This window comes from Mustela lutreola, chromosome 3, assembly GCF_030435805.1.
Source record: "Mustela lutreola isolate mMusLut2 chromosome 3, mMusLut2.pri, whole genome shotgun sequence".
Lineage (NCBI taxonomy): Eukaryota > Metazoa > Chordata > Mammalia > Carnivora > Mustelidae > Mustela > Mustela lutreola.
Window position 1 is genome coordinate 172,769,157 of NC_081292.1, and position 13,815 is coordinate 172,782,971.

At 38.8% G+C, this 13,815-nt stretch overlaps 1 protein-coding gene across 26 annotated transcripts in view; it reads right to left on the bottom strand.

Annotated features, from left to right (window-relative positions):
• Nucleotides 1-13,815, bottom strand: part of SP100 (SP100 nuclear antigen) — a 90,345-nt gene that overhangs the window by 13,520 nt on the left and 63,010 nt on the right. For 16 of the 26 annotated variants that reach the window (XR_009351990.1, XR_009351989.1, XM_059167754.1 and 13 more), the window contains 5 exons: nucleotides 10,183-10,227; nucleotides 5,774-5,845; nucleotides 3,212-3,259; nucleotides 1,843-1,947; nucleotides 1,069-1,211 (listed from right to left, as the gene is read on the bottom strand). Coding sequence is in view for 24 of the 26 variants with exons in the window: in XM_059167754.1 (XP_059023737.1) it covers nucleotides 1,069-1,211; nucleotides 1,843-1,947; nucleotides 3,212-3,259; nucleotides 5,774-5,845; nucleotides 10,183-10,227 (413 nt within the window). In the remaining 2 variants the exon portion in view is untranslated. The remainder of the gene's footprint in view (nucleotides 1-1,068; nucleotides 1,212-1,842; nucleotides 1,948-3,211; nucleotides 3,260-5,773; nucleotides 5,846-10,182; nucleotides 10,228-13,815) is intronic. The other 10 variants (XM_059167760.1, XM_059167757.1, XM_059167758.1 and 7 more) reach the window with 3 other exon arrangements.

Here is a 13,815-nt window from a genome sequence, read left to right on the forward strand (position 1 = left end):
TGAAGAGTAAACCATGCTCTGACAGAGTGTTTTGGGATCCAGAGATGGGTGAGTACAGTAGGCTGAATAATGGCCCCCAAAGTTGGTCAGACCCTAAACCCCAGACCTCTGAATATGTTAACTTCAGTGGTAAAAAGGACTTTATGGATGTAATTAAATTAAGGATCCTGCAATGGGGGGATCATTCTGGTTATCTGTGCAGGGCCAATGTAATGACCAGCATCCTGTTGCCAGGGAGACAGGAGGGTTAGAGTGAGGAGTAGGAGATGTAATGATAGAACACGATGTTGCAGTGATGCCAAGAAGGGCCTCAAGCCAAGGAACACAGACAACTTCCAGAAGCTGAAAAAGGCAAGGAACAAATTCTCCCTGGAAGGCTCCAGAAAGAACCAGCCCTGACAACACTTTGACTTGAGCCCAGTGAAACCAATTTCACATTTCCAGCCTCCCGACCTGTTCAGATAATGGATTTGTATAGTTTTAAGCCACCCAGGTTGTAAAGGGAGCAGCCTCAGGAAACCAGTGTAGTGAGAGTGCTGTTTGAGTTGGGCCTTGAAGGCTGAGAAGGGGTGGCTCAGGCCCAGAGGCCGTAAAGGTCAGGTGAGGTCTTCATGGCTGCCACTCTCCATCCTCCAACCCATCGTGCATTCTCTGATCAGACTAATACTTCTAAAACAGTGTTTCACCTGTGTTAGTCCCAAAACTCCCCGTGATTCCTCCATGATTAAAGGAAGGGTCCAGACTCCTTCCTCCAGCCTCCAAAGTCTAAGAAACCCCCCAATTTAAATTACGTTCCTGTGACCCCATTACACAGTGGTGATGATTTATGGCCCCATCAGGGCCACAATTTACTGTTCCACCTTCAAAAGGATAAGAGCTCATGCATTTAGAGGATTAAGTTATAATATAAAGCAGCCAAGATGCTTCTGAGTACAATGTTAGTAGGTAACACATGCCCTGTGGGCATCGCGACAGTTTTCTGGACACTGAGAAATTCTGATAATGAATGATGGAGCTGGTGAACAATAACACTAAACCCTGGACATAAGCCACGTGTCATTGGGATACCTTAATCAGGTCTTTCAGGGTGAATCCACCACATCTCACACTTGTCTTCCAGTTCTTGGATCGTGAGTATTTTCCTTCAACTTCAAATTCCCTGAGGGTGAACCACCTTCCATCCACACCCTGTATACACTTCTCTGAGGTTCCTGTGAGACCAAAACAAGGAGTTGCCAGGAGTAACCCCTGCCCCCGACTGCAGAACCTCCAGGATGTAGTCTCCGCCATGGACCTGGGCCACATGTCTTGGGCTCTGAATCTACAGCAGGATAACTGACATGACTTTCAGTTGCCCACAGGCAGCCTGGAAGGCAAGGGTGGAAGAAAGCTCCTGGTCCTGTGTACCTATGTCTTTGATGTTTGTGCAACAAAGACAAGAATTAGCACCAACATTTATTTTTAAAAAGTATCTCAGTATATTCAAAAGAGGAAAATCTGAATGGCTCTGACGATGAATGAGGAGGATTCTTTTCCTCCCCTTCTCTGAGAGCCAGGCTGAGTTTCAGAGGGGACAGACGAGGTCCCATGGGTGACCATGTGGCAGCTGTTGTCACACATCTTCTTCCTCTTGCACAATATTGACCATCCAGCTAATGGAAATTAGTTATTTCTCATATTTAGGGGGCACCTGCATGGCTCAGTAGGTTGAGCATCTGACTCCTGATTTTGGATCAAGTCAGGATCTCAGGGTCGTGAGATTGAGTCCTGCATTGGGATCCACACTGGGCATGGAACATGGGTATTTTCCAGTTAAAAAGCACAGAAGATCATGAAACCCACCTTGTATCATTTTCTCCTTATATAAAGTCCCCTTTGCCTCTCCACAGGTCACAGGAAGTTCCAGAAGGTAAAAATTTATACGTGTATCTCTGGGAATTCTTGGACCTGTAAAGAAGCATTATTTTTTTCATTCCATTTTTCTGAACAACTGTGCACTGTTTTGATCACACCCATCTTGAGATCTTTCTTTTATAATTTAAAATGTATGGGAGGGCTTTCCCCCTGAACTCATTACCCTTCTAGGTCTTTCTCTTATGGCAGATTAGGAGCACAAAAATAATGTCATTCTCTGAAACCCTACATTAAAAGCTTTGTGCAGAGGTGTCTGAATCTCCAAATTTGTTGACCACAACTCCCCATTGTGCCGTGATTTTACTCCTTTTGTATTATTGCTTTGAAGTTGTGTAGCTGGAGATAAAATTCTCCACTTTTAGTTTTGTCTTGAGGAATCAGCTCAGGGACAGAAAGCCAGATCGCAATGGGGCATCTAGCTGGGGCAGTGTCTCTCTTCTCTCCTTGCTCTCTGCTTGTTTCACTTCTCCTTCATGTGAGCTTTCTCTGTCGCTAAAAAGGAAACTCAGAGTAGAGTGTGCTAGAAGTGCAAATTACTCAGGGAGGGGACCTCTGCACATACCTTGGGTGGGGGCACTGGGATCTGATTCTGCTGAAGGAGGCATTGCAAGTCTTAAAATGAAGGAACACCTTCAGAGGCAGGTGCTCCTGCCTTTCTGATCAAAACTGAGGGGGATTCATTAAAAACACAAACTGGGGCTTCTCTATGGAATGGGAAGTATGGGTGGCCATGGTCCTTTCAGAGTTAGTTCTGTTAGAGCTGGAGTGGGCCTAGAAGGTCACTCAGTCTAATTCACCTGTCACCCACCCATTTACAGAGAAGGAAATTGAGGCCAAAAAACAAAACCAAAACCCACAAATGATAATCCAAAGTCACACAACCAAAAGAAGTTTGGAAATTAGGACATAAGTCTTGTATTGCCACCTAGGGTCCCCCTTGATGGGCAACCTGTGGCTCTCTATGTGGGCAAGAGGACGGTCAGTTAAATATCATGAAAGTCATATATTTTATATTTTTCCTTATATTTCCTTCCTCAAAAGTTATCAGTGTAGTAATAGAAGCCCTCTACATGTCCAAGAAGGCCTGGGGTCTCTCAGATCAACTGGCTAATCAATGGAATGGGTATTATATCATCTTGTCTTGTTGTTGAAGTTAACCAGGGCCATTGACTATCCTAAAATTTGTTACTTATTCAAAAAGGCAATTAAGTAAACTGATTGATCACTCAAAACACAGAGTATAAAATAAGAATTTAGATACTTAATTATTAAAAGTATATTATTTACTTCCTTTTACCTCTTTTTCTGCCTCTTCTCAAAGACCTGGTGATGACTGGTTTTCTCCCTGAGAAAGTAAAAAAATAACACAAATGTCTCTTGTTTATAACATTACATTGCAAATGGTAGTGTTTTACAAAAATACCATTCAAATGTAACTTTTCAGAAGCCTGTCTAGTACTTGAAGAAATGTAACAAATGTGTCAATGAATCAGGAGTCAGGAACTTTTTCCTGTAAACTAAGAGATAGTAAATACTTAAGGTACCTAATTGCTGTTGTGACTATTCAAATCTGCTGTTGTATTATGAAAGCATCTGTAGATAATATGGAAATGAAAGATGTGGCTGTATTCCAATGAAACTTTACTTACAAACAGCCAATTGGCTGTATTTGTCCTGTGGGCCATAGTTTGCTGAACCCTGGCCTAGACTTAGTTACAAAGATGATACTTAACTGAGATTCATCCTATATTTCTTTTACTATTATCTCCAAATAAATTTGAAATAGTATTTTGTAGATTTCTGAAGCAACTTGGTGAGAAAAATAGTGAAATTAGACATCTACTAGGTGCTTCTTTTCTGTCAAGAACTATCCTTAGACCTTGCCTCTATTAGCTTACTTCATCCTTAGAACAAATTATCAAACAGGAACTAATACTATCCCCACTTTACAGATGAGAAAATCAATGCTTACAGAAAAGAAATACAGATTAAATGAAGATGCTGAAGATTTCCTTTAGTAAAGAGACAGAGATAAAAGGCAGTAATACAAGGTTTCAAGGGAGATTTCATGGGGGAATCTACAGGTCAGATAGCTTCCCCAAACCCTAAACCTGAAAGAAGATATTTGTGCTGAAAGTGGTGGCAAAAATGAGCAAGGATACCAAAACTAACTCAATGAAGGGGAATTTATAGAAATTGATGTCCAAGTTCTAAAAGGCACAGGGTTAGAGATAGCCCAAAGGGTTGACTTTAAATACATCCCAGAAGAATGTAGTATCTGATTTATGTTTTGATTGTATCCAAAGAAAGAGTGAGTCATGTCCATGTGCATGTTTGGGTCTGTCATTATTCAGATATTCTTGAATGTTGGGGTCAGAGACACACACTTGATGCTTTTTCTATCTAAAGGTCTGTGCCCATGGCTGGCATCCTGGGGTACTAATTTGGATAGTTCAGATCCCAGGAGAAAAATCTCCAGATACTCAACTATAACTCATCTTTCCTTTAAATAGATTATGATCAGGTGAGGCTGGAAAGGTTTTTTTTTTTTTTTCTTCAACCAATCACAAAAAGCCTTCATTTGTGGGGCTTTTGCTATAACAAATAGCCAAAGGTTTTTTAAAAATCTCAAGATAAAAATGGACCCATGAGATGTTTATTGAGGAGTCCTGAGAGGAATCACATCCCAAGGTCAAGCATGTTCTACCCTACAAAGTATTCCCTTAGGAAGTTTATCAAGATATTATGAAGGTATACTGAGAGAAGGGTTTTCCAAACCTGCATAAAAGAATCACTAGCATGGCTATTAGTACTAAAGACTTAAGACATGTAAAATAGGGAACATGTAGACTACAAATAAATAGATGAAGCTTTTTAAAAAAATTGCTCTGCACTGATGAGTTCCAAAGAACATGACTGTGCCAAGTAAGGTAGTTAGTATGATTGCCAGGTGTAAAAAGTCATCCATGTAAGTGTGGCTTTCTGTGGAACACCCCTCTCCTGTCACTCATGGTGCTGAAGTGATAGTTATACCCAGGAAAACTAGCCAGTCCTGGTTCACTCTCCCAACCTTCCTCCCTCCTTACTGCCACCCCTCTCTTTGCCTGCAAGGGTCAAGGCCCACTGTCCCATGAGAAGATACCCGGGCCCTCTCTGCTTTCTCCTTGCTTTCTCTGTCCTCTCCTTTCTCAATGAGGTAGCCAAACTTATACTCCAGCTAGCCCTGGTCATAATCTGAGTCTGTTGAGCAGTAGCCATTATTGGCAAACATACATTCTCTTGCTCTCAGTTTCTCTCTGTTTAAATCCTCTTGGGACTAGTGTGTGAGCTAGATTCTCCTTTCATCAAAACCGCAGGATACGAAGCTCTATATGAGGCTGAGATGGGCCTTGGAGGACAGTCAAGCTATTATTATTTATCTTACTTTATAGATGAGTAAACTGAGGCAGAAGAGGTAAATTGACACCCTCCCGTCCACACGATTACCTCAAGGTCATGGGACATGAGGAAGGACAGGTACATCACCTATGAATTACACTGTGTTTCATGTCTAAAACTATGTCCAGTCCTGAAAGTTATCCATTCAGTGGAGGGAGCACTGCATTGTCACCAAGTGTCCTAGGTTCTGGTTGCAGATTCATCACAGAATTATTTTTTTGTGGTATTATCATCTTTCTCTCCATGTCACCTTTTGGAAATTGACTAAATCTGATATATTTCTCAACAGTACAGCTACATAAAGCAATAGGGAAGTAGGTTTGTTACTAAAAGCATAGAATAAAGCATGAGAATTTAGATGTTTAGCTACTGAAAATGGAAAATGTATGCTTTTTTTAAATTAATTTTTTTTTCTTTTTACCTTTTTGTTTGCCTCTGTTCCATAAGGCTCTGTTACTCAGAGTTTGGATTCTATGTCTGCCTCTCCTTCTCACTGAGAAAACAAAAATATAAAAATGATGCTGCTGACATGTTACTAAACAGCCGATGAGTCAATGAGGAACTCAAAGGAGAAATAAAAAGAAAACATATAGAAACAAATGAAAATGAAAACACAACAGTCCAGAATCCTTGGGACACAGCAAAAGCAATTTTAAGAGGGAAATATATAGTGATACAAGAATACCTCAGGAAACAAGAAATATCTCAAATACATGATCTAACCTTACATTTAATGGAACTAGAAAAAGCATAAATAAAGCCCAAGTTTAGCAGAAGGAAAGAAATATAAAGACCAGACCAAAATTAAATAAAATAGAAACCAAAAGAAAAGAAAATACCAATGAAGCAAAGAGCTAGTTCTTTGAAAAGATAAACAAAATTAATAAATCTTTAGCCAGACTCATCAAGAAAAAAGGAGGGAGGAAACAAAATCAGGAATGAAAGAGGGAAAATAAGAACCAACACCACAGAAGTGCAAAGGATTATAGAGACTGCTATGAAAAAATATAGGTTAACACATTGGACAACCTACAAGAAATGGATAAATTCCTAGAAACATACAATCATCCAAAATTGAATTAGGAAGAAATAGAAAATCCAAACAGACCAATTATTAGTAATGGAATTAAATTGACAATCAAAAAATTCCCACCAACCAACAAAAATCCAGGACTAGATGGAGTCACAGGGAATTCTACCAAACATTTGGAGAAGAGTTAATGCCTATTCTTCTCAAACTATTTAAAAAAAAAAAATAGAAGAGGAAGGAAAGCTTCCAGAACCATTGTATAAAACCAGCATTACCCTAATACCAAAACCAGACAAAGACGAAGACAAAGATGAAGGAGGAGGAAGACAAGGAAGAGGAGGAGGGGAAGGAGGAGAAGGATGAGAAGAAAGAAAAGAAGAAGAAGAAGAAGAGGAGGAGGAGGAGGAGGAGGAGGAGGAAGAAAACAAAAGGAAAGAAAGTCAACTACAGGCCAGTATCCTTGATGAACAAAGATGCAAAAATCCTTAACAAAATACTAGCAAACTGCATTCAACAATACACTAAAAGGATCACTCACCGTGACCAAGTGGAATTTATTTTAGAAATGCAAGGATGATTCAGCATTTGCCAATCCATCAGTGTGATATACCACATCAACAGAATGAAGAATAAAAATCAATCTCTATGAAAATACCAACAACACTTTTCATAGAACTGGAACAAATAATACTAGAATTTATATGGAACCACAAAAGACCCCAAATAGCCAAAGCAATCTTGTGAAACAACAACAGAGTTGGAGACATCACATTCCCAGGTTTCAAAATCTATTACAAAGCTATAATAATTGCAAACAGTGTGATATTGGCAAAGAAACAGACAACACAGATCAATGGAACAGAATAGAGAGCCCAGAAATAAACTCACACTTATGCTAAATTAACTTACGACAAAGGAGGAAAGAATATACGAGTAAAAGTCTCTTCAAGAAATGATGCTGGGAAAACTGGACAGCTACAAAGTGCAAAGGAATGAAACTGGACCACTTTCTTACAGTATATTCAAAAGTAAACTCAAAATGGATTAAAGACCTAAATGTGAGACCTGAAAGCATAAAATTCCTAGAAGAAAAGACAGGCACTAATATCTTTGTCACCAGCCTCAGGAACATTTTTTCGGGACCTGGCTCCTCAGGCAAGGGATATAAAAGCAAAATAAGCTATTGGATCTACACCAAAATAGAAACTTTTGCAGGGAGAAGCAGGCTCCCTGCCGAGCAAGGAGCCCGATGTGGGACTCGATCCCAGGATGCTGGGATCATGACCTGAGCCGAAGGCAGCTGCTTAACCAAATGAGCCACCCAGGCATCCCATGAACATTTTTTCTAAAGAAAACCTACAGATGGCCAACAGACACATGGAAAGATGTTCAACATCATTAATCATCAGGGAAATTCAAATCCAAACCAAAAGGACAAGAAATAAAAAGTGTTGGTGAGGGTGTGGAGAAAAAAGCAACCCTTGTGCACTGTTGGTGGGAATGTAAACAGTGCAGCCACTGTGGAAAATAATATGGAGCTTCCTCAAAAAGTTAAAAATAGAAATACCATACAATCCAATAAATCTACTCCTGGGTATTCACCCAAAGAAAACAAAATACTAATTCAAAAAGATTTATGTTCCTATGTTTATTGCAGTATTATTTGCAATAGCCAAAATATGGAAGCAATTGAAGTGTTCATTGATAGATGAATGGATAAAGAAGATGTGGGGTGTGTGTGTGTGTGTGCATGTGTATGTGTGTGTGTGTGTGTGTGTGTGTGCATGCATGCGTGCTCACGCATGATGGAATATTACTCAACCATAAAAAGGATAAGTTCTTGCCATTTGTGACAACCTCGATGGACTTAGAAGGTGTTATGCTACATGAAATAAGTCATATAGAGAAAGACAAACACTATTTAATTCCACTTATATGTGAAATATAAGATATAGCACAGATGAATAAACAAACAAACAAAAAGCAGAAAGAGGTCAGTAAATACAGAGAACAAACTGATGCCAGAGAAGAGGAGGTGGGAAATGAGCAAAATGGGTGAAGGAGAGTGGGAGATATAGGCTTCCATTTATGGAATGGATAAGTCACAGGCACAAAAATCACAGCATAGCAAATACAGTCAAGTCTAGAGATGGTGACAGTTTGGGGAACCAGCTATACACCCACTGGGATCATGAGAAAGCACGATTCTCATGGGCTTCTCTGGGGAAGGGAGGAGGTCAGTTAGCTTTTCTTGAAAGATATTCTGTAAAGAAAGATGATTTGAATGGATGACATGGCCCTGGCAGGTATGTGGCCCTCCCCTAAGGCGGAAGTGGTAGGCAATCAGCTGGAACTCCTGCGTTCGAGGAACTTCAGTGGAGAGAGTCTTTCTAAAGAGGGGTTCCTTAAAGAGCCCATAAACATGGCTCATGCATTCTCCATATGTTGGAGACATGAAGGACATAGCCCATAAGAGGGCTATTCCTGCTCCTTATGCCCGTCTCTCCCTCTTCTACAACTTGAACTAGCTAAAAGCACTGATACTGAGGAGGGTTAGACAAGAGTGTGGATAAGAGAAGAGGCTGGTCTCACCCAACTTCCTTACTGCATATCAGCTCAGGTTTCTTAATACTGAATGAGGGTAACACAGCTCCAGGGCTTACCTAAGACTTCATCTTGGGGCAGAAAGAGAACTATTTCAGAGAACAGTTTTGAAAAGAAGTTAGAAGGAACAAAATCAATTTGTGCTTAAACTACCAATTTCAACATTTTAACAAAACAGGTAAGACAGGTTTCACAAAAACTCAGAGGAACAAAATCTTGGACCCGGGTAAGTATAAGCTAAGAAATAACTTAGACAATACAGGCAAATATGAAGATAAAATGATAGAGATGCTAGAAATATATGTGTTCATTGTCTACTGCACAGACACAGTATGCTCTGCCTGAGTTTAGTTTAAATAACTGTGTCCCAGGCTTAGTTCTGAGGTGACACCAGGACTCTAGCTTCTGCTTAATTAATTCAAGTTCCCTGTTTCTCCTTGTTCTGTTGAGCACTGTGTTCATTAGTTACAACAAACCTTTCTAACATTTTCTCCTGGTCCCTCATTTCCCATTCAGGGTTAGCTTGTCTCTGGCCATGTAGCTCCATGCTTTATCCAGGTTCCAGCTCCTATTCTTGCCAAGGGTCTTAGGTGACAAGAGGCCAGGTTTGAGCCAATATGAGTCAGAGTTTTCCTCCAAATATGAAGAAGTCAGTGACTCTGGATAAAAACATGTAAGGCAAGTAGGCAGACTGCTATTTGTCCCCCCACAATCACTCTTTCTTCCATAGGAATAGAGTTATAGTTAAACCCATGGCTGCCTCACTACAGTTTATAGTTCCTGGCCTCAATGGCAGCTAGCTCTGGTCATAATACCAAGTTTTGGGCAACAGGATGTGAGCAAAAGACCTTGGATCTTTCCATTAAAAGAAATCAATAGGTGATTTCCTGCCCATTTTTCTCCCCCTGGCTGGGAGACAATGGCAACCACACTAGCTCTTCTGGACCCAGAGACAGAAACCATGTGTTGAGGAAGGCAGTCTCTTCCTTCCATTTCTGGGTTGTTTGATGAAAGAGAAATAAATGATATGGTTTAAGCCACTGTATTTCGGGCTCTCACTGTTACAACTTAGCCTGTACTCTAAATAGTCGTTATTTATGAAATCCATTGAAGATTTCTGGGGTACAGGAAAGATGGGTCTAGCAGGAAGACCAGGGTTGCAGTAAGTACGCAGACATGAATTCTCAGACTTTTACCTTTTTGAAGATTGTTTTTTTTATGTATATGTCTTCTCTTTCTTCCTTCAAACAGAAAAGAAAATAAGCTTAACATGTCAGTAAGCTTCAAATATTTTAAAGTCTTTATTCTACCTTTGTAGTGCTAAATCTCTGGCTACCAACACATCACCACACTGAAAACAAAAATAGCAACAAAAATAACTTACATTTATGCCAGTCATTTACAGTATATTTTTACCTACTTACGTGAGGTTTTCTCATTCACAATAAAGAAAACACAAAAGGTAGCTGAAATCAGATAGGAGCTAACAGAGAAGAGGGGGAGTGTCACAGGGGTCAAGAAAAAGTAGATTTCAGAAATCACAAGTGTATGTCCAGGAATTTAGGGGTTTGCCTTGAAAAGCTGAAGCTATAACCCATGTTTCTAATAGCTAGAACTTATGAAATAGAAAAAAAATGGAAAAATGATGACAAATTTAGAAGGGATAAAAGAGATTATTTAAGGGCGATTTATAAAAGATGAACCAGGAAGTTTAGAAAAATTAAGAAAAATTAAAAAGAAAATAATCAATGGAAGATAGTCAACAAGTCAGCATATTTCCTTAAAGAAGAAAATCAAAATAATAGAAGCGCTTTGATATAAATTCAAGAAAAAAGTTTCTGAAATAGAACAAAAAACTGACTATACTTAAGTACATATATTTCTGCCCTACAGCAGAAAAAATTGACTCCAAACTGTCAACCTTGATATATATTCCAACAAATTTACTGGACTTTAAAGATAAAGAAAGAAATGGAATGGGCAACCTAGATAAAAAATGTTAAGTCATTTTCAAGGGAGGGGGATCTTTAGTAACAAACACCTAATGTCACAAGAAAGTGGAGAAAAATCTACAAGATGCTTCTAGAAATAGCGAGTAAATTATTTTTCACATATAAAAAATAAAACCAAATACTTTTTAACAGGAAAATTCTGGAACTTTTGTTCCTATGAATAATTATTGAGAAAACCACTTGAGAATCCACCTCAGCAAACCAAGATAAACTGGAAAAATTTTGGCAAAAAGGATTAAAATAAAAGCGGGGATGAGGTCACAGAGTGGGATATTAAACATACATGCGCTGACAATATAGAAATGGTATAATAAAAAAATGTGTAAGGAAGGGGGAAATATGGGTGGTAGAGCAAGATCATTGTCTGTTGGACTCATGGCATGTTATTTGGACAAATCAAGGAGGGATGTCAAGCACATTTAAGAGCTGAAAGATACATATAAAGGTAACATCATGATGGATCTAGAGAGTATAATGCTCAGTGAAATAAATCAAAGACAAGGGTGCCTGGGTGGCTCAGTGGGTTAAACCTCTGCTGTTGGCTCAGGTTCTGACCTTAGGGTCTTGGGATCGAGCCCCACATCGGGCTCTCTGCTCAGCAGGGAGACTGCTTCTTCCTTCTCTCTGCCTGCCTCTCTGCCTACTTGTGATCTCTATCTGTCAAATAAATAAACAAATAAAGTATTTTTTAAAACATCAAAGACAAATGCCATATGATTTCACTCATTTGTGGAATTTAAACAAAACAAATGAGCAAAGAAAAAAAGAGACAAATCAAAAACTGACTCTTAAAAACAGAGAACAAACTGATAGTTTCCAAAGAAGAGGTGTGTGGGGGAGACGGGTAAATTAGGTGAAGGGGATTACGAGTACATGTATCATAATGAGCACTGAATAATGTATGGAATTGTTGAATCACTATATTGTACACCTGAAACTAATGTAACAGTGTCTGTTAACTATCCTGAAATTAAAACTAAAAAAAAAAACCTATTCGACACCAAAAACAAAAAAAAATAACATTATGACTTAAACTTGGGTGGGAAAGGAAAGAGTGGACAAAGAAATAGGACACATGCTAAATTTATCAATTTGGGGGGGTAAGAAATTAATGGGTACTAGCTAAAGAGGGAGTATATAAAAGTAATTCTAAGAGTAATCACTAGATTAAAAATACAAACATTTGTAAATATCAGAAGTACACACTTACTCCTAACCAGTGAAAATAGGAGAAATGAGTACAATTCAACCATTCATTTCTTTTAAAAGGGAAAGATCCAGAAGTGGCTCATATTTCTTCAGCTCTGAGGCCATTGTCGAGAACTTCGTCACAAGGCTAGCCTCAGGGAAGACTGAGAGGTTTAGTCTAGCTAGGTTGTCATGTGCCCAAATATAACCCCTGGAACAGAAATGCAAACCTTCCTATTAGAAGTACCTACATGCACATGAATGCATAGAAGTCAGAATACAGAGTGTTGACATTTTCAATATTCAAGACACACTAGAATATGTAATAAAAATTAGTATGACACAAACAAGACCATGCATTTTGGTTTTATCTATAAAAGTAAATGGACATAACTCACTTATTAAAATAAAGATTTTGAGATTGAATTACAGAGTAAACTCCAACTTTTTTTTTTTTTTTTTTTAGATCTTCTAATTTATTTGTCAGAGAGAGACCACAAGCAGGGGGAGGAACAGGCAGAGGAAGAAGCAGGCTCCCTGAATGAGCAAGGAACCTGATGTGAGGCTCCACCCCAGGACCCTGGGATCGTGACCTGAGGCAAAGGCAGATGCCCAAACGACTGAGCCAGCCAAGTGCCCCTAAACTCCAACTTTTAATCCTATACAGAAGACTTACGGAAAAAGATACTTTACAAATATTGAAAATAAATGTATAGGCAAAAGTATATTCAACATACATCAACAAAAAGAAACCAGGGGGTCATGGTCTGAATATCAAAAGAAATGTAATTCAGACCAAAAAGTTTTAAGCCAGTAGTAATTATGGGAGAAACAATGAAAAATAGATAGCAACCACTCCTAGTAGCAACTTTATTTTTACCACCCCAGTCTATGAGAAGTCAAGTGCACAAAACGAAGAGGCCCAATTAATACATTTAACAAGGTGGATATGATTAATTCATATTCAACTCCATGTCCAAAAAATAGAGAATGCACATTTCTTCCCACTTGGGGCAAAGAGGAAATATAAATCCAAATGGTAGACTATCTAGCAAATAACGATAAATTATTTCCAATGGGAAACTATGCATTATCTAATTTTAAAAAACACTAATTTTAAAAAGAATGAAAAAAAATGCATAGTCTTCATTATTCATGGAGTCCATATCTGTGAACTCACCCACTTGCTAAAAGTTACCTTTTTAACCCCCAAATCGATACTCATGGCACCTTCACGGTACTCATAGACATGGGCAGAGCAGTGGATCATTCAAGTCACTGATGGGACATTTATTCAGTGCTTTCATTGGTGATTGTGTGTTTAAAATAGTAGTAGTGCTGATGTGCTACGTCATATTCCTAAGCACAAAAAGCTTGTGATGTGCTCTATGGAGAAAATCTGTGTTAGATAAGCTTTATTCAGGCATGCGTTCTAGTGCTGTTGGCTATGAGTTCAACATTTATGAATTAATGTATACATTAAATAAGATATCTTTAAATAGAAGCATTCACAAAAATACTCACAAAAAAGGGTATGTATTGATTAGTATGTTGTGGCCAGAGGTTCACAGGAACATAACCCTATACTTCCTGTAGAACCAATGGTTCAAAGTTAGCAAATTCTGTGTT